Here is a 27216-nt window from a genome sequence, read left to right as displayed (position 1 = left end):
TTCCGCCCCGCTCATATTCAGGAGGTGACATGCAGCGTGTTTTGGCTGATGGATTTTGCGCCTTTTGTTTTTTCCTTCCTTAGAAGGCCCTGCCGCGGTGCAGAGCCACCCCTCTGACCCTCTCTGCGGAGGTCTTTCTGACCGTGTGGCGCTGGGAGCTGGAGTTCGGCCCGCAGCGAGGCCTGTTTTCCCTGGGGCGAGCGAGCCCGGAGGGTAGGGAGAAAGGGGACCGGAGGTGAGAGGACACTTTCCTTACACGTGTGGCGGGCTGGTGCTTAATTTATCTTCAGCCGCCTTCCGGAAAGGATTTGAAGCGACGTCGCAAGGATAGAAGCCCTAGTTTTATTGCCGCCAATTATGAAGAAGGATTACTGGAGTGAGAAAGGCCCTGCTTGTTGGTCAGAACTTGAGACGATTACTTTTCATCCAAGCTGGTATCTTAACTGTCTCCTAGGCATTACATTCAGTTAAAATTCTAGGCACTTTTTCTATTCCATGAAAATGGTTTCCTGCTTTCGTACCCAGTAGGAAGTGTCAAATTAGGCATGTATGAATACAGTCTTAAAGCAGAGGGTTCCTGATGAATTCTAGGATGAACTGAGGCGGCTTTGACACAGGAGGTGCTTGGAGCTTTTCACTTTGTATAACTAATGTAAAATGTGTACGCTTTGCCCCCTTTGAGTCGCTGATTCAGAACTTGGGTCTGAGTTCAACTACTCTGTCATAATCCCTTCCCCATCAGGACTAAATAGCTAGTAATGAAAAGGTGTTAACTGCTCTAGAGGTAGACCATTGGTTTGCATAATGAGAACCCTCAAAAAACAAGGTTTAGGTTTAGTTTTGTTTCAGTCTTGAAAGTTACCCTTAATTGTAGTCCTAAAATACAGTTTTTACTGAAATAATTGAGAAAGTCTAGTTGATGTGAGGTTTTTTTAAGGACTAGAGATAACGTATCTACCTAAAGCATCTTGTACATAATAGGTATTATATAAGTCTTTTTTCTTCCAATAATTTTAAAAAATATTGTTAGTTGTATATGGGTTTATTTATTTTTATGTGGTGCTGAGTATTGAACCCAGTACCTACTCACACGTGCCAGGCAAGTGCTCTACTACTGAGCCACAACCCCAGCACAGTTTTTCTGAAGTGAACATCAAAAATACAAAGTTGACCATGCGCCTGTAATCCCAGTGGTTCGGAAGGCTGAGACAGGAGGATTGTGAGTTCAAAGCCAGCCTCAGCAAAGGCAAGGCACTAAGCAACCCATTGAGACCCTGTCTCTAAATAAAATACAAAATAGGGTTGGGGATATGGCTCAGTGGTCCAATGCCCTGAGTTCAATCCCTGGTTAACCCCCACCCCCCCACCCCCAAAAAAGAAGAAAACCAAAGTTGAAAAATAACATTAAGTAAAACAAATGGAAAATTAACATTGTATCAACTAGAGTTCTTTGGTTGCAAGCAATAGAAACAAACAAACCAATTTAAAATAAAAAAATTCTAGTATATGGAATAGATAACAAAACAAGCCAGCTCACAAAGGAACTGCACAATCCTTGTGGATTTTTCTGGCAGGAATTAACAAAGTCTCATCCAAGCAACATTATTGCAATAAATGAACTTCAGTTTCTGTATATTTGTCACAATTCAAATTGTAATGGTTCCGGTTCTCCTTCCACTATTTCATTCTTAGCCAGAGGAGACAGAAGACATCTTGAAGAATCGTCCCATGAGGTTACTCCAAAAGTTAAATGAAGTTATTACATGAGAAAAAGGAAAAGCTATTTAAAAAGAAAGTCAGTTCTTAACAGTCAACAAATAAATACCTCATTAAAAAAATCCCACCCTCAAATGTATAGTACAATGGAAGAGGTGATTATATATATTGCACACAGTACTACATCATGTATAGTACAATAAGAAGTGACTGTATGTTAAAAGGCATTAAGAGAAATCACATAGGTCAACGGTACCAGCTGGGAGAAATAAAGGCAGTTCAAACTAGCTTAAACAGAAGCCAAGTATATTGATCCATGCAAACACATAATGGGAAGATCGGTGTTTCTAACTTCATGTTTAATCTCAGCTTCTCTGCCAGTTGCATTTTAAAGTAGCAAGGTAACCTGGAACTTCCTGTACTCCCACGGCATAACAGATGTCCACTGAAAGTTTTGTGGATTAGGTGGACCTCAAAAGATGAGTACATTTGGGGCAAGTCAGAGTAGTGGTAAAGGTCTTTGCAGGTTAAGGGAGAAGTGTAGAGTGTATATAAGGGGGAAATGGTTTCATTTGTTTAACTGCAGGGCAACAGCAATAGTGGAGGTATGTTGAAAAGTAGATTTAGGTGAATTAAAGAAGGTCTTAATTGCTGATTTTCAAATTTGCATTTAATCAAGAAATACTGAGGAGGTGTTTTTTTTTGTTTTTTGTTTTTGTTTTTTTTTTTTTTTTTTTTTGCGGTGCTGGGGATCAAACCCAGGGCTTTGTGCTTGCAAGGCAGGCACTCTACCAACTGAGCTATCTCCCCAGCCCAGAGGAGTTGTATTTTTGGGGGGAGTTGAAGGTTACTGGGGATTGAACCCAGAGGTGCTTCACCATCAAACCACATCCCCAACCCTTTTATTTTTTATTTTGGAAAAGGGTCTCACAAGTTGCTTAAGGCATCACTAAGTTGCTAAGGCTGACCTCGAACTTGATCCTCCTGCTCCTGAGTCTCTGGGATCACAGGCATACCACCATGTCTGGTAAAAAATGCTGAGTACTTGCTATGTTCCAGGCATTATCCTAGGTAACGGAGTGTAAAGGAGTAATAAAAATAGACATGGTACTTGCCTTCATGAAATTTACAATCTAGTAGGAGAAAGAGAATATACAATTTACAAATTGAATAAGAGTGCCAGGATTAAGGTAGCAGTGAATGTTGAGAGAGGAGAACATTTTAGATTGGGTACTCAGAATGCCTTTCTGAAGCAACTAAACAGACAATGCATTAAAGGGTTTACACACCAGAGGCATGATCAGGTTTACATTAAAAAAAAAGGAATTAAACTTTTTATTATTTTTTAATGTGGTGCTGAGCATCGAACTCAGTGCCTTCCATGTGCTAGGCAAGCCCTGTACTACTCAGCCACCACCCCAACCCATATTTACAATTTTAAAAGATGATCTGATGGTTATATGGGTATATTTGCTTTATATATCAAGCTTTACTTTTATAATGTGTGTACTTTTTGAACGTATGTTAGTTTTTTTTTTTTTGTTGTTGTTGTTGTTGTTTGTTTTACTGGTTGCTATCTGGAGAATGGTCAGGAAAATTAGGAGCTTTTTGCAATCCTAGCAAGGGCAATGGTGGCTTGGACTAATGAGGTAGAATAGAGGGGACTGGGTGGATTTGAGATATATTTCAAAGATAGAATTGATAACTTGGAGATGAATTAGATGTAGCAGTTGGGAGAGGGAGAGAGAAAAATCAGGAATGACCCCTAGGTTCTGGCTTGAGCAATTTAGTGCAATTTACTGAAGTATTACAGTCACAGCTAATGTTTACATAGTCCATATTATGTGTCAGGCATAGTTATAAGAACCTTATAATAATTAATTTCATTGTTCAATATTGTATCAATATTATGATCAGATATTTATATTTTCCTTAGTTTATAGATGAGAAAACCAAAGAACACAGATGGGGAAAATGGGGCAAGAATAGGTTTTGAGCATGCTAGGTAATGAGGAGCCTTTTTTTAAAGATATGAATCAATTTATTTTTTTGGTGACATCTTTATGATGTACCTGGAACCAGAATTTTCTAATGTTCTTTATCCCTATATGATATGCTTAATTTTAATAGGCCATAAATATATAATTATCTATCAGTGGTTACTGATTTGGTGATGAAGTTTGGGGAGTAGATCAAGGCTAGAGAGCGATCTTAGAGTCATATGCATGTTGCTAAACAGTGTAGGGAAAAGGTATTGAGTATAGAATTAAACTTAAAAAATAAAAAATCCCTGTCACCTCTCTCTCTCTCTCAAATGCCTCCCTGTATCTCTTTTCCGTCACACTTGAAACTCCTGTTTCTTTTTCCTTACCTCCAGTTCTTCCTCAGACATCTGCAGCATGGCTTTGGCCTTCATATTTTTACTTGATGTGCTCAGCAGTGACACCAGACAACTCTTGCTAAATTCTGCAGACACTATTCAGCCTTTCCTTTTTCTCTCTAGCAACAGGTTTTGTTGATCGCTTATTTATACACTTATTTATTCAACATGTATTGGGTTTGGGGGGAATATGTGTGGTAGGCCTTGGAGATATGAATGAATAGATTATATAGTTTCGTGGAACTCCAAAAACATCCTAAAGCATCATAGCTTCCTGCTTTCCCCCTCTATCTCTGATGACTCCCTCCTTGTCAGTCTTTTTGCATTCCTAATTTTCTCTGTTTCTATCCCAAACTCGCTCTCTCTCCACATTTTTCATGAGTAATCTTGAACACTTCCACAGATTAAATTATCATATGTAGGCTGATGGTTCACAAATATAGCTCAATTACAAATCATTCCTTGTGTTCACACACATATAGTCAGCTACCCTTTGGACATCACTCAAATCTAACATATGTAAAAATGATTCATCATCTTTTAACCTATCCCCAAACTTGTGCTATATGTTCTATTTTTCTTAGTTCTAATGTCAGACTTCCTGGGTTCAAACCTTAAATTTCCTGTATCTGTTAAATAGGAAAGGAAATAATAATTACATCATTATCAGATTGTGAGGAATAAACATATAATAAATGTAAGGTACTTAGCAGAATGATATACAATAAATGTCCAATAAATATTAACTTGATTATAATTAGCTTAAGCCACCCTCATCCTGTGGCTGGATCACTTCAATAGCTTCTTAAGCGGTCTCCCATAAGATTGTGAGCCCTTTATGATAGGAATTGTGTTTTATTTATAGTTGGGTCTCTAGAACAATTCCTGACAAATAATAGCCCTCAATAAATATTTGTTGAATGAATGGTGAAGTAAGAGGAGCCAGAAAAAAGATGGCTAGAAGTACCTGGGAGGCCTGCTGGGTGTGGTTGTTCACTCCTGTAATCCCAGTGACTTGGGAGACTGAGGCAGGAAGATTAAAGTTTAAGGCCAATCTTGGCAACTCAGAAGACCCTCTCAAAAAATAGAAAGTACTGGGGATGTAGCTGTGGTAGAGCACTCCTGGGTTCAATCCCCAGTACCAAAAAAAAAAAAAAAAAAAAGTTGTACCTGGGATGTATAGACACAAAAGTTTGAAAAAGAGTAGGAGGATCTGAAAAGGTTTTGGATTGATGCTATGTTGGTTTATTTTGAAACTAATTTAAAATTGCTGAAGTTGGCCTTGAACTTCCCATTCTCTTGCCTCAGCCTTCTCAGTTGCTGGGATTACAGATAATAATTCAAAAACTTCAGTCATAGAAATAAATACATGTTCACTGTGGAACATTTGAAAAGTACAGGAAAATATTACAAAGAAAATTAAAACTCCACCCAGCAATTCACCACTTTTAACATTGTGGGTGATCTTTCTAGCCTTTATTTATAAATAAGAAGCCATACACCACCCTCACATAACTCACTCTTTCAATCTCTGTGTATACACACACACACATATATAAAAAATTAAGTTTATCATGAATTTTCTCATCATAAAACATTCTACATTATGCAGCTATCTGATATACCATAAATGTTTACATTCTCTCGGTCTTTTTACATCTGTTTCCAATTTCCCCTATTTTAATAGTAGGGAATACTTACACTCGAATATGTCATGTGAAATTTTTATATCTTCCTACTTCCCTGAGAATGAAGTGTTTAAAATACTTTTTTGACTCAGTGGATGGGCAAAAATGTGAGTTAAAAAGAATTCATCCCTTGCTCTCCAACCTCCCTTACGTCTTTAAATAAACCTCAGGGACAGCTGGTTTAATTTACCCCCATTAACCTTGTTCTCCAGTTTCAGATTCTGGAATCGAGGTTTTAGTTACTAAAACACCTTTGTGTTGGGACATCTGTACACACTAGGGCTTTATCAACTTTGTAACATTTAAGCTATGACAAGAATAAGATTGAGGAGATGTTGTTAATTCAGGGAAGGAATTCGAACTCAGAGCTGATGCTTTCTCAACCTCTCTTCGCACTACTTTCTTGAAATCTCACAACCCTAATGTATTCGAGGGCTGTGCCACCATTTTCCATTCCTGAGCCTTGGAGAGGTTTTTCCGTTTTTTATAAAAAGAAATAATATTTCGCCGTATCTGTGTTTTCTCTGTGTTTAAGTTTTTTAGAAAATTCCTGTGCGAGGAAACATCCAGAGAATGTTGGTTGGTTTAATACATTCCTTGAACTGCAAGGCCTTTGCCCAGACCAAGCGAAATTTTCCCGTTTCCTAGGTTACAAAGTACCGCCTTTCTGGTTCTCCTGCGCACCCTGATGACGTTGCCGGGCGATGTTCTTTGACGTCAAAGGTTCCGGCCCACCATCTTTGTCCCTGGCAAATTGGGTTTTGCGCAGTGGCTTAGACCTAGAGAAAGAATCGTGACGGGCAGGAAACCATTACAACACCACCCGGGCTGTGCTCGCCGGCTGCCGCCGCCACCCCCGCCCTTACCTCCGGTGAGTTTAAGGCGGCTGGTTTTGGGGTGTGTCTCTGATTGGGGAGGGGAGAAAGGGAACCCCGGGCTGGGTCGGAGACATAGGGAGAAAAGGAAATCCTAGGAGCGCGAGCGTTGAGGAAGCCGTCGGGTGTGACCGTTGTGAGGAAAGGGTTGGAGAAAGGGTCTCCACCGCGGTGGCTGTGGTGGATTGACGGAATGCTCGGGTGTGGCAGCAGGTAGCTGGGGGCTGTGGAGGGATGGTAGGTTTCCAAGTTAGGGTCTGGAGGGACAAGGCCAGGGGTGTGGCAGGTAGAGGCTGGATGAGGCCGAGAGAACCATCCTTCTTTCCCACTCGGCGTTGTTTTCTGAGACTTGAACGTGTGCAGCAAGCAAAATGGAAACGGGATTCCCCCAACTGTTTGTCCATTGAAACCTTGCCTGTCTCGCGTAACTTGAGGTTTAGAGACACCTCTCCCACTTGGTAATGCGTGAACATATCCCTAGGGTCTTGCTCACGTGGGGGAAAGAGGAATTCTAGACACTTGGAGGAAGGGAAACCTCCAGAATTGACCCGATATATGAGAGGGAGAAACCAATTTGAATACATAATAATCCGGATTTTTCTTGTTTTTCTTTCTGGGTTTAGCAGGAACGGGCTGGTTTGAGAAGGGCTATAGGTGTCACTACAAGTAATGAAACTGGAATTTCTTGTTATTTCCATATTCTTTGAATTCCAAGAATTTGTGCTAGTGGTTTTTGGGACTAGGTTTTTGTTGAAATAACTTGATTGCTTTTTTATGAAGTGGTCTGAATGTAGCAAGGATGCTTCATTAAACTTTTGACTTTTAGAAAGAAAAGTGTATTTTAAATTGCCAAACACTGTTGTAACCATTGTGGTTTAAAGGGAATGGTAAAGAAAACGCAGTGAGCCAAAGAAGGCAGAATGACTCAGAAAGGTGGTCGCAATGAGAAACAATTTACATTATTAATTGCCTTCCTTGTATAGTTCTATTGCTTAGCCTCAGGGTGCACTTACAAAGTAATAATAGAAAGCAGTAGATGAAGGAGAGGCAGCTGTACAAGAAAACGTGTAACACATTCTGATGATGACTAAGCGTGGTGGTAAGGTGAGAACTGTTCGCAGGTATCTTAACAGTCGAAATTTCCAAGGAAATAGAGTGTGTTCTGAAAACAGCCTCACAGAAAGTTCTGTGGTAAAATTGACATAAAGCTAACATTTTGACTGTAAATTAAAAGACTTGAGAGCTACAGTTTCATCCTTCAAAAGATCAATATTTTTAGAATATTAGGCACAGATTTGAACCAAACTGAATAGGAATATTTAGACAGGACTCAGTCTCCTTCCTTCCTTCCTTCCATCCTTCTTTCCTTTCAGGCATAAGTTTTCCAGAATTTATTGGTATTTTATTAACAATTGGATGTAAAACTTTTGAGTCTTTCTAATACTGTATTAATATTAGTCTATCATACTTAATAGAAAACACAGATGATTTTAGCTTTTAAATGTTTCATACTTTCTGATAAGCTAAATGATACCTGAAGATACTATTGTCTTTGTGTTATTGTGGAATATTTGATTAAAAATGAACTTAACACCTCTTGCATTATAAAAAAAAGGTTGCTGGAATGACCCTTCGGCTTTATAATTTGCTTATCTTTGGCTAGTTTTTCCACTGTGAGCATTGGGCTGCAAAGCCTGACTATATGAGCAAAGAAAGGTCATCTGATGGTTTTAACAATTCTAACTTAGCTGCAGTTTCCCAAAGAGCCATTTGACATTAAGATTTTTAAATTTATTTCTGACCTTATTCTGCCCAAACTATTAATCTTATTTTGTTGTTGAGTTTCTTTTTTGGGGTATTGGAGGGAGGGAGGAATGGAAAGAGAGGAGGGACTTTTACAACCTATATTTGACAGAAACTAGGCTATATTAAATCTAGATATATAATCCTTTGCAGGGAGGCCTTCTGTGAAATGCCGTGACATCACTCTGGGCTAGGAAAAGTGAGAGTGATTATGTGCTTTGACTGTGGCAGCTTTGTTGTTTCACAATGTCCTTAGGCTATACTGTACTTAAGTTCTCAAAACAGCCAGTGACTTGTCAGGTTTGATCTGCTAAAAAGATAGTGTGAGTTCAAATTCCATCATGGCTTTGCTTATTTCTGGGCTTCTCCTAGGGAATAATTTTGTTTTTCCCAGAAGGACTTGGATTTTTTTTTTTTTTTTTTTGGCACTTCAACAAATACTTTGTTCTTCTTCAGCTCCATCTTATATACATCTTGTGACTTCAAATGCAGAAATTAGTTTTCACTATTCTGTATGTTGTCTATGCCCATGTCTGAAAAGTGATTGAGTGTATTTCCTTTAAAAAAAAACAATGTATGTGTAATTTTTTGACGTGAAATTCACATTATGTAAAATAAATCATTTAAAGATGAGCAGGTCAGTGGCATTAAGAACATTCACAGTGTTGTACAATGACCATCTCTTCTCACTTTTTTATTTTTGGTACTGGGGAATTGAACCCAGGGGTACCTCTGAGCTACATTCATGTCCTTTTTATATGTATGTACGTATATATATATATTTACTTTTGGTACTGGGGATTGAGCCCAGAGGCACTTTACCACTGAGCCATGTCCCTAGCCCTTTTTATTTTCTGTTTTGAGATAGTCTCTCTAAGTTGCTGAGGCTGGTCTCAAACTTGGCAATCTCCAGCTTCAGCCTCCCTGGTCACTGAGATTACAGGCATGTATCACTGTGTCTGGGTCTCACTTATATTTGTTTAGATTGTTTTTGTAGGGGGAGTACCAGGGATTGAACTCAGGGGCACTTGACCCTATTTTTTTTTTTTTTTTTCTATTTTATTTAGAGACAGAGTCTCTCTGAATTGCTTAGTGCGTCGCTTTTGCTGAGGCTGGCTTTGAACTTGCAGTCCTCCTGACTCAGCCTCTGGAGCGGCTGGAATTACAGGCATGTGCCACCGTGCCCAGATAGACTTTTCATTTTCTTGTAGGTTTTTTTTTTTTTTTTTTTGCCTTAGGACAGTGACTAACTTGGTACGGTATTTCTCTGCCAATATAGATAGGGAATATTTTATTACAATTGTGCCAGTTTAATAGAAGTGTTTTTATTTCTTCTTGTGGCTTTTTGTTGTTGTTTTGCAGGACTAGAGATTGAACCCAAGGTTTTGTGCCTGTTAAGTGCTCTACCACTGAGCTACTTCCCCTGCTCCTATCTCTTCTCTTTAGAGCAGAGATTCTTAGGACTTATGATATGGGCCTCTAAAGATATTTGACCCTCCTTTCTTCCCTGAAATTTTGTGGGTATGTACGTTATTCCCTAGTTAAGATAAGAACATGTAATTACACTGAACATGACAGAAATACATTCCTCAAAACTAAAATTTATTAGGGGAGATAATGAAATGTATGAGCTACTATAAAGGTGTGATTTAAGACTTACCAATTTACTATTTAATAGAACTTGATGAAAATTACTGTTAAGAATTTAATGTATGACTGGGGGCAGTGGCACAGCTATAATCCCAGCAATTTGGGAGGCTGAGGTAGCAGGATTGCAATTTGAGGCTAGCCTCAGCAATTCAGTGAGACCCTGTCTCAAAATAAAAAATAAAAAGGGCTGGGAATGTAGCTTAGTGGTAAAGTGCCCCTGGATTCAATCCCTACTACCAAAAAAAAAAAAAAAAAAAAAAAAAAATGTAATGTGTGGGTATATGTATGAGAGCTTTAGAGAACAGAATGATTTTATGCAAAACTTTTTCCAAGAAACTGACTGAAAATTTTCAAGCAAGTTTTGTTTTTAAATCTTAAACAGGTTTTAAGTTTTGATGACCCTGTAGTATTTAAATGACAGAATAACTTCCTGGATAGACCTTAATAGATTTGAGAGATAGCCCTCCTGTGTCAGGCTCTAGTGATCATTTCTATATGTTCTTTTTTTCTGTTTATATATAAATCCTAGATAACTTCAGATTTATTTCAAGTCTTAAGAATTTCTTTCTTCACTTATCCACTTCACATTTAGTTTATGTTATGAGTGGATTATAACATTCTTTGAAATTGTTTTTAGAAAGGCATTATGAAAACATTGCATAAGGCAAGCCTTTGTTACAGATTAATTTTTAATTATAAGTATTGAAACAAATTATGCTTTCTTCAATGATACTTGTGAATTCTAGCTCTCTTTTAACAAGGTAATTCAGTGAAGTTCTACAACCTAAAGAACTATTATATTAGAATCAAGACCACAAGTAGTAAATGAAAAATGAGTGTAAGTTCCATAGATTGTATAAGAAGCACATTTTAGCGATCAGATTTGAACCAGATTCTTTTTAGTATCTTAGGTTTATCTGGCTTTTTCCTTTTTTTTAATTACATTGATTTGTTTGGCACTTTAGGTTTTTCCTCTCAGTTCCATATTTATTATTGTTTGCCAAATGTATGCATGCTTGAGTTTGCCAATCTATTATCATTCAAGTTGTATTGACTTGAGGTAATGAGCAAGTGGCATATGTCTTGACCTGAAATTGGTAATAAATATTGTTAACAATGGTAGTAAGGAAGAAGATACTCATTTTTGAGTGCAGAAGAAATATTATTTAAAGAAAAATTGAATATATTTGAAGAAGTTAAGAACATTAGACAGAATCCTAGAGTTTCTCAAATCAGGAAGCATTGTCTCGTTATTTTGGAGGAAACATGATCAGTCCATGCTGCTTTTGTTTGCTAGTAGAACTATGTGTCCATTGGATTAAATTTTTTCTGGGTCTCAGGACAGAAGAATTAGGGTTGAGACTGAGATCCATATTCTTACTAATTTTCTTATACTTAGTGTGACTGAACAAATATCTCAGTCTTTTGCCTTGTTTTTAACTGGAAACTGGTATTTTTTTCTTTGGGAATACTGTTAGGATGTAGATTATTGGCAATATGAAGACCACAATTTTAACAAGTCCTTGTGTAAGACATATTAGTCTCTCTAGATGTTTGTTGTGAAAGAACAGTATCCTACATTTTACTCTTTTTAAAAATATTTACTTAATTTTTTGGGTTGTAGATGGACACAATACCTTTCTTTTATTTGTTTATTTTTTGTGGTGCCAAGAATCAAACCAGTGCCTTACATGTGCTTGGCAAGTACTCCACTACTGAACTACAGCCCCAGCCCTATTTTAATTTTTTTTTTTCTTTTCTTAAAAGAGCTTCCTTTTACAGAAAAGTGTAATTAATGCTGGATAAGTTGGCAAAATTGTTTTTGACCCTACACTGCTTTAGAATTTATGTTTTGAAATGACTCCATCTTAAAACAAGGAAATAACCAGATTTTCCTAATTAAAAAAAAAAAAAAATTATGGGGAGATCTTTCAAAACAAACGTTTTCTTATTTTAAATGTTTGATTAATTAAAGATGTATTTAGCTTTTACTCTTGAAGGCTTTGAGAAGGTAATTGTGAATAAAATTACAAAGTCATGCCAGGTGGTGAACGATTGTAATCCCAGTGACTTGGGAAGATAGAAGGAGGAGGATTGCGAATTCAAAGCCAGCCTCAGCAATTTAGCCAGACCCTTAAAATAAAAGAAAAGGGGCTGGGGAGATAGCTCAGTCAGTAGAGTGCTTGCTTTGTAAGCACAAGGCCCTGGGTTCGATCCTTAGCACCCAAAAAAATAAATAAATAAAAGAAAAAAAGGCAGGGTATGTGACTTAGTGGTTAAGTGCCCCTGGGTTCAATCCTTGGTAATAATGATAATAGTTGTTATTATTATTTAATATAGATTCAGATTATTACCCCATTCCATTGGGACTTTAGACTTGTCCCTAGTAACTCCTTGAGCCAGGAGTTATATTTTTTTTTCTTTATCTCTTGAATTACCAATTTGGATGGTAAGCAAGAAGACACTCATGTTCGAGTGCAGAAGTTCTTAAATGTTCTTAAAATTAATTAGATGCCTTGCTGGGTATATATAGCCTGAATAAAGACATTCTTTTCTCTTGCTACAGGTGCACATTAAAGATCCAAAATCATGACTGACTCCAAGTACTTTACAACTAATAAAAAGGGTAAGTAGGAGAACCTGGTTAAATTTTGGAACTTTTCAAAAGTTGTGGTGTTACATTTTTCCAAGTAAAATATTCCTGACCTCTTCAGACATGCATGTTGTAGTTAATTTCATTGAGAATTTTCTACTTATACAGATAAGAATATTTATGAGTTAGTAGAGTTTAGAGGGTTTTTCCTTTGTGTATATACTGGGGATTAAAGACAGGAGTGCTCTAGCACTGAGCTACATCCCCAACCCCTTTAATTATTTTGAGATGGGGCTTTGCTGAGTTGCCCAGGCTGTCCTCCTGCTTCAGCCTCCTGAGTCTCTGGGATTATAGGCTGGCTCTTTTTTTTTTGTGAGGGGGCTTGAACCCCAGGGCTTTGTGCATGCTAGGCAAGTGCCCTACCACTGAGTACTCTTAGCTTGAAAGCATTGAATTACCTTGTTAAAAGAAGTGAGCTAGAACTCACAGGTATAAAATACAATTGTATAGACCTCCCAGTTGTCTGTAGGTTTAGCCGAGTTTGCAGGTTGTGGAATCCTGTCTTCATTTATCACATTCATGTATTCAGTAAACATTTATTGAGTACCTACTATGTACAAGTCACATTCACTTAACACCCTAACATTGTGGGTGTAGTTTCTGATTAAATATCCTAATTTTGTCAAGTCAGATTAGGTGCAGAGAACACCTAGTACCCAATCTTGGTTTCTAAATATGATGTTCCATTGTAGAAGGAACTAGACTCCTTGGAGAAATAACTAATTCCAAGGCTGGGTTGAGGGAATGTACAAGTTGAATATGAACATCTTGTGCCAGAATATAAGGAAGTGCTAAAAAAAAAAAAATAATAATGGGATAGGTCCGGGAGCATCATAGCCTACGGGGATTCCCACTAGCAAAATTTAGGGTAATTTGAGCAATAAAAAGTGGCACACACCTGTAATCCCAGGAGGATCACAAATTCAAAGCTGGCCTTAGCAATTTAGAGAGGTCCAAAGCAACTTAGGGAGTCCCTGTCTCAAAATGAAAAACAAAAGAACTGGGGATGAAAGCTCAGTGGTTGAGTGGTTGGGGATGAAGCCTCTAGGTTCAATCTGCTGTATCAAAAACCAAAAATAAAAAGTGGTGCTGGGCATGGTGGCACACACCTGTAATCCAGCAGTTCCGGAGGCTGAGGCAGGAGGATCACCAGTTCTAAGCCAACTTTAGCAAAAATCAAGGCATTTCAGTGAGACTCTGTCTCTCAATAAAATACAGAATAGGGCTGGGGATATGGTTCAGTGGTCAAGTGCCCCTGAGTTCAATCCCCAGTACAAAAAAAATAAAAATAAAAAATAAAAAGTGGTCATAGTTATGGATCATAGCCCATTGAATAATAAATCAATAAATCCCTCATACATAGAGGTGTATAGATCATAATTTAGGCGAGAGTTGTTTGTGAATGCTAAAACTTGCAGGTGAAAGTTTGATGATGAACAGGATATTTCCAAAGTTTCCAAGTACCTTTTCACAAATTACTAATTACAAAGGGAAAAATATTCAGTGTCAAAATCTGGCAATTACAACTTTAACCAAATATTCAGTTTTTTTCCCCCAAATATTCAATGTTAATATCAGCAGTGATGGGACAAACTTACATCATTTGCCTTTGTGTGTGTGATACACTGAGAAGAGCATTCCATCACTTTTAAGAACTAGCTTGCCTACAATTTATGACCTCAGTGCTTTCATGAGGGAACACCCATGGCAAACTGAAGGGATTCTATATGATAGGTGACCTGTACTTAAAAAAAAAAAAGTCTAATGAACAGATTTTCAAATTAAAGGAGACTAAAGAGACCTGATAATAAGTAATGTGTAATTCTGAACTGAAGATTGTTGCAGAGTTGGCAGTGGGGTGGGAATCAAGTTTGAGAACTTTAAATAAGGTCTATAGATTAGATGATGATAATATAACAATGTTTTACTCTTCTTATTAAGGTTATTTAAAATAATTTCCTTGTTCTTAGAAAATATACACTGTTAATTGTATGAATATGTCCAATAAATCCCACTATTATGTATATTTGTAGTGCATCAATAAAAATGAATTAAAAAGAAAAAAATTCACTGATGTATTCAGGGCTAAAGAGGTATGATGTCTGCAGTTTACTGTTAGATGGTATAGGGAAAAGGAATATAAAAATGCAGAGACGAGGGCCTGGAATAAAGCTCAGTTAGTAGAGAGCGTGCCTTGCATGCACAACACCCTGGGTTCAATCCCCAGCACCACAAAAACAAAACAAAACAAAAATGCAGAGATGGGCTGGAGATGTGTCTCAGTGATAGAGTGTTTGGCCTAGCATGTATGAGCCCTCTGGGTTTGATCCCTGGCACAATTGGGGGGAAAAAACAAAAACAAAAAGCAGATTATAAAGCAAATATGGGAAAATATTAACAGGGGAATCTTACAACTTTAAGACTGAATTTTTAGAAAAATTAAAAAGTATCGAAGCTTGCAGTAAACAAGGAGCACCAGAACATTTGAAAACTCAAGCAATTGTCATATTCTATCATTTGTAGTATATATGCATGCAAAAATTCTGTTGTAATTCAGAAAGCTCCTTAATGAATTGTTTAAATTAAAAATAAAATTAATCATGTACTAATCAGTGGCTTTCAACTTTGTCCAGAGAACTTTAAAACAATGTTGATGTCCTGTCCCAACCCCAGATTACCTGATTTCAGTGGTATGGGTGTGGCGATTTTAAAAGATCCCCAAATTATTTTAATGTGTGTAGCTAGAATTTAGAACCATTTCTAGCTGTTAGCAGTGCTTGGTAGATTTGATCAGGAAGGCAGAGAAGATATTTAATAAAATTATGGTACATGAGATACCTTGCTTCTTTTAGTATCCCTTTTTGGCTTTACCCAACTACTTCCTCCCAATATTATTTACACCTAATAATCACAAAAGTCATTAGCCCCTTATCATTCATTTCAACTTGTCCTGACTTTCTTATCGTTTGGAGATGTATTTATTTTTCCTTTCTTCTGTTAACCTTTTTTGTACTTTGATTACCAACATATTGTCTATAACAACATGAGGGGATCTTTAAAAAATCCTCGTTTTACTCTTCAAACTTTCTCTTGTAACGGGACTTGGTGACCATTTTTATTCAGGCATTTTTAAAAGTCTAAGACTTAGAGATTGAATCACTGCTGTATAAATACCACATTTAAAAAAAAATGGGTAGACTCTGTTCCATTTGCTTCCTGCAACGCCCACTAGAACTGCCAGTGGAATATCTTCTTTAAATTTATGCTATTGGAACTGGAATAATTTCAGTTACATCCTGTTTTGATTCTGTAATTCCTGCTGCTATTCACAGTTTTTTCTGAAACCCTGCTGTTTGTCCTTTACTATTCCCAGAAGTAAATGATGGGAGCCCTAAGAGCTGGATTTGGCAGTGTAGGACTTGGTGAAAAGAAAAATGACTCTTTAAAGGACCTAGCTTTTCTGGCTGTGCTATTTTTTCAGTTGACAGTTTGCTTGCCTTTTGGAATGGATATTAATGAAACAAGTGTTTTAGCACTCATTTTATCAATTTCATCCTTCCCACTTAAGGGCTTCAGGGAGATCACGTAGTGTGCATACTGATGAATTAGGTCTGGTTTAAAAGAACATTGACAATAGTCTTGAAGATGGAGAAAAATAAGGCAATGTTATAGACAAGTTTAAGGATATAGATAGAAGGTAGAGATGGGATCAACCTTTTTCTCATGGGCTGCGTGGTGTGTTTTCCTCCCTTTATTTTTAAAACAGATGAGAATTATCTTCTTTCTTATTTTGGCTCTAGCATCCTGAAGATAGGTGAACCAAGGAGACTGAGCCTTAAAAGTCTTGATAATTCCTGGCACTTCACAATGTAGGCCTCTTAATAGTCATTTAAGATTATACTTGTAGATGAGGGATATAGCTCAGTGGTGGAGTTTTTCCTAATCATGTGCAAGAACCTGGATTCGATTCCAGTCACTGACAAAAAAAAAAAAAAAAAAAGAAAAGAAAAGAAAAGATTATACTTTTAGGAATGAGCCTTGTTTATACCATTGCAGCTTCAAAATTATTGTTGTTAGATTGATTGAATAAGGTAGGACCTTAAAGCCCTTATGAAAGTACTGATTTAGAGCAGTGATTCCCAACCCTAGTTGTGCATTAGAATCACTAGGGGGAACTTTAAAAAGAGGAAAGTAAAGTTGGGCGCAGTGGCACACACCTGTAATCCCAGGGACTCAAGGACTGTAAGTTCAAAGCCAGCCTCAGCAACTTAGCCTAGACCCTATCTCAAAATAAAAAGGGTTGGAGATGTGGCTCAGTGGTTAAGTGACCCTGGGTTCAATCTCTGGTACCAAAAAAAAAAAAAAAAAAAGAGCGAGAAAGAAAAAAGAAAATAGAGTTCTTGTTATTCTGATTCATTTGCTCCATAGTGGAGCCTAAGCATTGTTATTATTAAACATTTCTCAGACGGTAGTAGGGTGTAGCCAAGTTTTAGCATATCTGGATTTGAGAGCTGGGAGACAGAGTGTTAAGCCCAACTCTATCACTAAATTTTGTAACCTTCGAGCCTCTTTTCTTTATCTGTAAAGTTGGGAGTGGGTATATGAGATGATACTTATCTCTTCTGGTTTGGAAACACTTGTTGTTAACAGCCTGCTCCTTGCCTACATTTATTTTCTTCTCAGGACCATAAAATTCGGATGAGGAATGATACCTCAGTTACTGTTCTGTTCCCAGCATAGTTACATATCATGAGATTTATTTTTTCCCATTTCTGTGGTTCACAAAGATCTGAATTTCACCTTAAACCGTAACTTAAAAGGTCTTAGAAACTTATTTGTGGTGTTCTTATCAGTGGGTTAGTAAATATTCTAGAGCTTTGAAGTTTGCATACCTATAATTTTTTATTCTATTGCTGGCCATGTTGTCCTGGTGTAACTCCATAGTGTAATATGTTCTGCTCTGGTTGTCTGGTGCTGGATACTCACCCATTTGTTCTCATCTCTTGTAGGAGAAATCTTTGAATTAAAAGCTGAACTCAACAATGAAAAGAAAGAAAAGAGGAAGGAGGCTGTGAAGAAAGTGATTGCTGCTATGACTGTGGGGAAGGATGTTAGGTAAGAGTAGTCACTATTGCTATTGATCCATACCCCATTTTATGGCCTTTGTTGCTTTTCTTTAAAATTATAGACCGGGGTTAGGGTTGTGACTCAGTGGGAGAGCGCTTGCCTTGCATGTGTGAGGCACTGGGTTCAATTCTCAGCACCACATACAAATAAATAATAAAGGTCCATTGACAATTAAAAAAAAAAAAAAATCATAGACCTGTTGCACCCAGTGGTACATTCCTGTGATTCCAGATATTTGGGAGGCTGAGACTAGAGAATTGCCTGAGAATAAGAGTTTGAAGTCATCCTGGCAAGCTTGCCTCTTTAAAAAAAAAAAAAAACCCTATAACAATGGGTTCATTCCGATGAAAACATCATCAGGAAGTATAGTTTTGTTTGTTTGTTTGTTTTTGTTATTTGTGGTGCTGGGAATTGAACCCAGGGCCTTGTGCATGCAAGGCAAGCACTCTACCAACTGAGCTATATCCCCAGCCCGAAAGTATAGTTTTATATTAACTCTTGACTTAAGTAATTTGTTTATTTTTTAGAAGAGTGAAATGACTTTGATTTTGTTGCATACATAAAATCTCCTGAGTGCTGACACAGTTACAAATCTGTCAGCTGAGGAAATTTTAGATGATAAAAATATAACAAGAGGCAGAAGCTCACATATTCTTTAATTTGCTCAAGCCAGTACCTCAACTTAACAATTCCATATTCAGTTGTTGAATTTAAGATGAAAATCTGTGTTAACAAAATAAATTTGATCTGATTTTGTTTCTTTCTATAATTTAGTGAGAGAACATCTGAAAATAAGTAAGGATTGTCTTTAGACCTTGTGAATTCCCAAGGCCCTTTCATGGGGTCCATGAGGTCAAAGCTATTTCTAAAATAATGCTTAGAAGTTAAACCTTTTTCATCATTTTTATGTTTGCACTGATGATGTGAAGTAGCAGTGAGTAAAACTGTTAGTGCTTTAGTATGAATCAAGGCAGTGGTGCTGACCATAACAGTCATTATATTTGTTACCACAACATACTTAGCACCATCCTTCATGAAGCATTAAAATTCTACTAAAACTTTAGCCAGGCACTGGAGCGGCAGAGACAGGACAATTGTGAGTTCAAAGCCAGCCTCAGCAAAAGTGAGATGCTAAGCAACTCAGTGAGACCCTGCATCTAAGTAAAATACAAAATAGGTCCTTGAGTTCAATCCCTGGTACAAAAAAATAAGTAAATAAACTTTAACCTTTTATTTATTTATTTATTTTATTATTATTTTGTGTGTGTGTGTGTGGCACTGGGGATTGAACCCAGGGCCCTGTGCTTGTAAGGCAAGCACTTTACCAACTGAGCTATCTCCCCAGCACAACTTTAACCTTTTAAATGACAGTGTGATAGAAATTCATTATCTCACATTGTTGGTTTGCTTGGCTTTATACATGTTAAACCCAAGTATTTCTATTGATAAAACATTTTAGTTTCTTAGGCTGCTTCAGTTTGATAGTCTTTAATAGTAAATAACATTTTAATAAAAAAAACTTGAATTTTGAATACAAGTTTCTGTAATATTCTGTGATAAAATGGAAATTACTTATAAAGTTCTTTTCCTACATTGCAAAGTGTGATGGTTGAGAAAAAACCCTGTGTGATTGTTTGAATTGCAGATTCATTTTTATGTGAATGATTGACAGACAAGCTATATTTAATCAGACTTTGGTATTTGGGATGCATTTTATCAAAATGAGCAAAGCAAACCTGTCATTGCAAGGGGAAAAAATTGACAGTAGATAAATTTCAAGCATTAATGTAAAATTTACAGTTTCAGAAAATTTGCATCTCTCATAATTGAGCTCAATAGGTTCCTAATGCTTAAATACTTTTCTAATGAGATTGGTTGTGAAATTGATAAATGTGATTATTTGCTGTGCTATAACAAAATATGTTAACATTGGAAGGATCTGCAAACTCAGTGAACCAATATTTCCAAATGACCAGTGCATGTATTATAAAATTTTACATGGGTAAAAAATCGATTCAAAATGTATGATAAGTGAATGGATTTTAGTGAAACCAAGTACAAAAGTATTATCCAGGGCTGGGGATATAGCTCAGTGGGTAGTGCTTGCCTTGCAAGCAGTAAGGCCCTGGGTTCAATCCCCAGCACTGCAAAAAAAAAAAAAAAAAAAAAGCATTATCCATATGGTTTCAGATTCCACATTATAAATATCTTAAGAAAGTGCTGTTTATGGACTAAAAGAAGAAAGTGAAAAACCCTCATTTTTGAAGTAGTGCCAAAGAATATCCAGTTACATGAAAAAACTTTTAAATATTTCTCCCTTTTCCAAGTTATGTATGTATGTGTATGAAGCTGGATTTTTTTCTTACACTTCAACCAAAACAACATATTCTGCAAGAGTAGTGTTTTGCCATAGTATGCTGATTTTGATTCTTTCAGATAAATACCGAGAAGCGGTATAGCTGGGTCATATGGTGGTTCCTTTCCTAGGCTTTTGAGAAACCGCCATACTGATTTCCATAGTGACTGTGCTACTTTATAATCCTACCAACAATGTAAAAGTGTTCCTTTTTCTCCACTTAATACTATTTGTGTTCTTTTTTTTTTGGGGGGGGGGAGCGTACTGGGGATTGAACCCAGGGGTGCTTTACTACTGAGCTACATCACCGGATATATTTTTTTAATTTTTTATTTTATTATTTTTTAAAATTTATATGTGGTGCTAAGAATCGAACCCAGTGCCTCACACATGCTAGACAACTGCTCTACCACTAAGCTACAACCCCAGCTTCTCCCCCAGATATTTTTAATTTTGAGGCAGGGTCTCATAAGTTACTGAGGCTGACCTTGAACTTGTGAGCCACTGTGCCTGGGTATTTGTATTTTGGCAGTGGAGGGGGTCTAGGGTACTTGTATTCTTGATGACAACCATTCCAACTAAAAATAAATGAAATCTCATTGTAGTTTTGATCTGCTTTTTCCTGATTGCTAAAGACTTTGAACATAAAATGTACATATTAAATGCAGCACGATTTCTACAAAGGAAGGATTCAAGCTTCGGAATTTTGCCAGAACTCTTCTTGGAAGAGATGTGGTTTGAGTTGTTCCTGGAAAGAGCACAAACAGAATAGAAATTAGCTATTTGTAGGTTAATATTGCAGTCTCTCCTCCAACTAATGTTAAGTTCAGCAGTGTTCAATAGACACACAGTGGAAGCAACACTTTTACAAGTAATGTCAAGTTCAGCATCATCCAGTAGATATATGGTATAAGCTACATATATAATTTTTTAAATTTTCTAGTAGTTGTATTAAAAAATGAAAAGAAATGGATGAAATTAACTTTAGTAAATTTTGTTTGATCCAATATGTCCAGAATATTATTTCAGATGTGATCAATATAAATATTGTGTGTGTGTGTGTGACTAGGAATTTAACCTAGGACCACTCTGCATCCTCAGACCTTTTTAAATTTTTATTTATTTATTTGTTTAGGTACTGGGAATTGAATCCAAGGGTGCTTTACCAGTGAGCTACATCACCAGCCTTCCCCCCTACCTTTTTGAGACAGGGTCTCACTAATTTCCTGAGGCTGTCCTTGAAGTTGGGATTCTCCTGCCTCATTCTTCTGAGTTGCTAGAATTACAGTCCTGCACCACCATACCAGTCAATGTAAACAATTTTTAAAGAGCTATTCTATATTACATTTATCACAGTCTTCAGAATCCAGTGTGTTTTATATCATGTTTATACCACATCTCAATTCAGGCTAGCCACATGTGACCAGTTCCTACCATATTGGAAAGTTTGTTTCTAGCTTTATAAGCTGATACTTAACAGTTTTTCCTCTAAAATTTAAACTGTTAAATCTTGATCTTATGTGGGTTGATAGAATTATTTAGGATCTTAAGTTTATAATGGGTTAATATTCCACATTAATTACTGGTTTTAAAGTCATTCTGCATATGAGCTATATTCTTCTAGGAAAGGGAAAGAAAACTCATTTTGGAGTGTTCATTAAATATCTGCATGTACCTGAAACTACAAGAGATACTGTACAGATAAGGTAAACAGTTTGCTGCCTTTCAAAATAGAAGTCATGCTTCATTGGAGATGTAATGGATTCTTTGAATTTGCAGTCTGTCTGGCTGGGATGTAGCTCAGTAGCAAAGCGTCTGCCTTGCATTTGCAAAGCCCTGGGTTTGACTTTCAGTTCCAAAAAAGACAAAAAAAAAAAAAAAAATTTGCAGATTTGCAGTCTATCTTTCCTTTGTAAATAATTTCTATTTCTGTACCTTGTTTCTGTGTGTGTGTGTGTGTGTGTGTGTGTGTGTGTGTACAGGAGCTATACTATTTGAGTTATTCTCTTAATTTTCTGTAGAAATATCCTGGCATTTGTTTTTCTTCTGTACTAGTTGTAAGATATGTAGAAATATTTAACATTTATAAAGTACTTTAATAAAGCCTTAGGGGGAATGTTAATTTCTAACTTTATATAGTTAACCTGAATTTTTCCTCCCCCGCTCTATCCCTCCCTCCCTACCTTCCTTTCTTCTACCCAGGGTGGAACCCAGGGACACTCTACCACTGAACTACAGCCCCAGCTCTTTTTCTTTCTTATTTTTTAAGACAGAGTCTTACTAAGTTACTGAACCTGGCCTCAAATTTGTAATCTTTCTACCTCAACCTTCCAATTCACTGGGGTTAGAGGCATGTGCCACCCTGTCAGGTTCTTTTTTTGGGGATTGAACTCAGGGCCTTGTGCTTTCAAGGCAAGCACTCTACCAGCTGAACTATCTCCCCAATCCCCCCTGTCAGGTTCTTTAACCTATATTTTTATAATATAGGTTATACTTTAAAAATCTAACAAGGTCCTGGGTTCAATTCCCAGCACTACTAATTAAATAAATAAATCCAAGAAACTTAATCCTCCAAGCTAATGGTGTTATTTCATGAATGGGAACATAAATACCTTTTCTGTGGCTTAGAGGAGAATGGTAAATCATGAAATTACTAGAACTTGAGGAAGGTATAAAATACTTTTATATTTGATTACACTCACAAAAAAAATTACTTTGTTGGGGGGGGTACCAGGGATTGAACCCTGTGGGGCTTAATCACTGAGCAACATCTCCATCCCCTTTTATTTTTAATTTTGAGGCAGCATCTTGCTAAGTTGCTTAGGGCCTCCATAAACTGACACTCAAATTTTCATTTGTGTGAGTGTGTAATGTTAAAAAGGTAAGTAAACTGGGTGTGGTGGCACGCACTTGTAATTCCAGTGCTCAGGAGGTTGAGGCTGGAGGATTGTGACTTCAAAGCCAGCCTTGGCACCTAAGTGAGGCCCTGAACAGCCTTGTGAGATCCTGTCTCAAAAAAAGGGGGGAGGGTGGAGTTTGGGATGTGATTCAGTGGTTATGCACCCCTGGGTTCAATCCCCAGTACCAAAATCAAAAACCTAACAAGCAAGTAATTGTCACTGTGGGGACATTGTCCTTATATCAGACCACTGTAATATAAAGCCATTGCTTCATTATCATGCAGCTTAACTCCCACACCAGTTCACTTGTCTTTTTCTCTTTTCCTTCTTTCCTCAGCTCTCTCTTTCCAGATGTAGTGAACTGTATGCAGACCGACAACCTGGAACTGAAGAAACTTGTATATCTCTACTTGATGAACTATGCCAAGAGTCAGCCAGACATGGCCATCATGGCTGTCAACAGCTTTGTGAAGGTAACTTTTCCCAAGGGCTGGAGCAGTCCCTTCTTCAAATACCATTTTAGAAGTGACTCTTGGTATAATTAGTGTCTGCATTGCAAATAAGCAACCTCTGTTCCAGAGGAAGGCCTCCAGGGAAGTATTGGCAATGAGTAGGACTGTTCATGTTTTAAGCATTCCATATGCCAGCATGTGTCATCCAGGGAAGTTCAAACCATATTGTGAGCCTTCTGTTAGCACTGCTTGGTACATGTATCCTTGCCAGATGGGTAGAACAAAGCCAGGTGAAACCTCACTGTTTTACCTTCCAAGGCTGATTAAGGTTGGGCCTATCATTGTATTTGTTACCTGAGGCTTTATCTATTTTATCTTTGTAGAAATTGGCTGAGTCATAAGTAGTAGAAACTATAGGAAGTACTACTTTTGTTTCACTTCATAGGTCTTAAAATGTTTAAGTTTTTTTTACTATGGAAAATTTTAAACATATTCATACTATAATAAATTCTCATTTCTTATAGTTTTAATAATTATACTTCTTATATGTGTAGTTTTTGGACTTCCACCCCGTTTCCTGCTAGATAATTTTTAAGCAAATCCTAAGCATCATATCATTTCATCCTTAAATTTGTCAGAATAAGATCTCTTTTTCATGGCTGGGGTTGTGGCTCAGTGGTAGAGCACTTGCCTAGCATGTATGAGGCACTGGGTTCAAGTCTCAGCTCCACATATAACAAAATAAATAAAGGTCCATTGACAATTAAAAATTTATATTTAAAAAGTTTAAAAAAATCTTTTTCAAAAATATAACCACAGTACTATTGTCACATCTTTAAAAACTTTTAAAACCTCAAAAATTCCCTTAATGTAATTAAATAGCCAGTCAGATATTTTCCTATTAGAGTTGATGAACATAATAATGGGATTATTTCCATTAATTTTTTTTTCTCTGATTGGAAATTAGTTTACATTAAAAAAGAAAAAAAAAAAAAACTGGATGTTTTGGCACATGCCTGTAATCCCATTGACTTGGGAAGCTGAGGCAATAGGATCTAGGAGGATTGTAAATTCAAGGTGAGCCTCAGCAATTTGGCAAGGCCCAAAGCAACTTAGTGAGACCCTGTCTCAAAATATAAAAAACAAAAGGGGCTGGAGATATAACTCATTGGTTAAGTGCCTCTGGGTTCAATCCCCAGTACCAAAAAGGAGGAGGAGGAGGGAGGAGGAGAAATGACAGCATTTCTAAAATTAACTTTTATTTAAAGTTTGAAAAATAATCAATATACTTTCTTCCTTCTCAAAGATTTTTTAGGGCTTTTTGTGTGTGTGTGTTTTTCTGTATTATACAAAGTCAGAGAGAAGATAACTTTCATTCTCCCCACCTGGTGATTCATAGATGAAATACAATCACCATTTTCATGTTTGCCACTATTATCTTTCCATGTTTAGTGCCTTTATAAGCATTTGTGCTTTTTCTCTCCAATCTATTGGAAAGATTTTTCTTTACATATTTTGAAAGTTAGAGCTATGCATGGATTTATATGGTAAGCCTTGGATTGAATACTAAGTTTTTCCTTATTGTGTATGTTAAACTGTTAAGTGGTTTTCTTCTTGCTAAGTTGCTCAGGTTGGCCTCAAATTTTGATCCTCCTGCCACAGCCTCCCAACTTGCTGAGGTAATAGGCATGTACCACCATGCCTGGCTTCCTTCTAAACTCTTGAATAGACAACTAAAGCTTGTACTTAGAAAAGGAATAGTGTGCAAGATTATGTTGTGATGTGTAGGTTTAACCAGAAACTTAAATTAATAAAATATTCTCTTGTAGCTTGTATCAACTAAACTGTTTACCTTATAGACTCAGAGCTGATTGTTGTTTCTGTAGGACTGTGAAGATCCCAATCCTTTGATTCGGGCCTTGGCAGTTAGGACCATGGGGTGCATCCGGGTGGACAAAATTACAGAATATCTTTGTGAGCCCCTGCGCAAGTGCTTGAAGGACGAAGACCCCTATGTTCGGAAAACAGCAGCAGTCTGTGTGGCAAAACTCCATGATATCAATGCCCAAATGGTGGAAGATCAGGGATTTCTGGATTCTCTACGGGATCTCATAGCAGATTCAAATCCTATGGTAATAAACTGCTTTTATAAAGAACAATATTTAAAATGTGTCCCTTTTCAAGACATGTTTAACATAAACCTGTCTTTGGAACGTTGGATCACAGGTACCTATGGAAACATGACTGCTATTACCTCTCATTTTGAGTTGGGACAATTGCCCAAAAATATAAGCACTAAAATACAAGTCTTAAAACAAAACTTTGTATTGTACCTACCTCGGTATTTCCTCTGAAATAAACCAGCACTTTAATAATTTTCTACAAGTGATTTTACCTTAAATTTTTATACGTGCATTCACATATTTTAAGATTATTTTTCCCAGGAGCAGTTGCGCATGCCTCTCATTCCAGCAACTTGGGAGGCTTAAGCAGAAGAATTTGCAAGTTTGAGGCCAGTCTCAGCCAGACTCTGTGTCAAAGTAAAAAGGACTGGGGTGATGTACCTCAGTGGCAAAACACCTCTAAGTTTAATCCCCAGTACGAAAAAGAAAAAAAAATTAGACAATAAAGATCATTTTGATTCAGTTTCTATTTCCATACTAGCCACTTAGCCACATCTTTAGCCTTCTTATTTTTAATTTTGAGACGGTCTCTCAGAGTTACTAGGGACTCACTAAGTTGCTGAGACTCACTTTGAACTTGTGATCCTCCTGCCTCAGCCTCCGGAGCCACTGGGATTTAGAGTTATTCAATGCTCTAAATAAAATACAAAAAAAAAGTGTGCCTAGCTTTTTAAAATTTTTATTTTTAAAATTTAAACCTGGCATAGTCACGCACACTTACATAATGAAGAAGATCAAGTGAACCACTGACATTTATTTGAATTGAGTGGTCACTGTCATTACTAAGAAGATGGAGGAATAGCTACTTTCTTTAAAGTGTTCCACTTTTTGCCTAGTGCAGTATTTAATGGAAGGCTGAAGTTAATCAGTAGATAATCTCTAAATATTTTTTTTGCTGAACTTTTTCAGTGGAGGGAAAACATTAGAGTTTGTCTGAAATTGATTTTGTTTCTTTCTTGCAAATTATGTACTCTGCATTTCGATATCATTTGGTTCATCTTACTCTATGGGTAATCTTGACTTTCTGTTTATTATATTTTCAGAATAGTAGTAAGGTCAAAGAATGAAGCAAGCTACATATTTTGGAGGTATTTATTCTGACTATCATCAGGAATCTTTCAGCCACCTTTAGGCTTAGGGTTGGGTGTGGAACCAAGTCTTCTCTAAGGGTTTAACCATCAGTGTTGGAAGAATAATCCTAATTTTTGTGCAAACCACGGCCCCCCAAGTTGCACTATGTGACTTTTTTTTTTTTTTTAAGATTCCATAAAGAAATAAGTTTATAAGGCAATAATATCTGTTTTATGGAATGTTTAGCTGGTACCAACTTGAGTTTTTGTCACTGTTTTTGATTCACTGTTAGTTTGAGCAACTGTCTTTAAAGTTCTCTGAGGATAAATGAGGAGATGAAGACTTTGGGTTTCAAGCACCAA

At 36.9% G+C, this 27216-nt stretch overlaps 1 protein-coding gene across 5 annotated transcripts in view; it reads left to right on the top strand.

Moving 5' to 3' along the window:
* The first annotated feature begins 32 nt into the window (after positions 1–32).
* The window catches only part of AP2B1 (adaptor related protein complex 2 subunit beta 1), a 114160-nt gene continuing 86976 nt past the window's right edge, over positions 33–27216 (top strand). For 2 of the 5 annotated variants that reach the window (XM_079133556.1, XM_079133552.1), the window contains exons 1-6: positions 109–235; positions 6433–6655; positions 12679–12738; positions 17775–17880; positions 23486–23621; positions 25487–25732. In XM_079133556.1, the coding sequence (XP_078989682.1) occupies positions 12702–12738; positions 17775–17880; positions 23486–23621; positions 25487–25732 (525 nt within the window). In that variant the 5' untranslated portion in view covers positions 109–235; positions 6433–6655; positions 12679–12701. Of the gene's footprint in view, positions 236–6432; positions 6656–6718; positions 6873–9846; positions 9984–12678; positions 12739–17774; positions 17881–23485; positions 23622–25486; positions 25733–27216 lie in introns of those variants that run through there. The other 3 variants (XM_079133555.1, XM_079133554.1, XM_079133553.1) reach the window with 3 other exon arrangements.

This window comes from Sciurus vulgaris, assembly GCF_902686455.1.
Source record: "Sciurus vulgaris genome assembly, chromosome: 3".
NCBI classification, from domain to species: Eukaryota; Metazoa; Chordata; class Mammalia; order Rodentia; family Sciuridae; genus Sciurus; species Sciurus vulgaris.
This window is presented reverse-complemented; position numbering and strand designations above follow the sequence as displayed.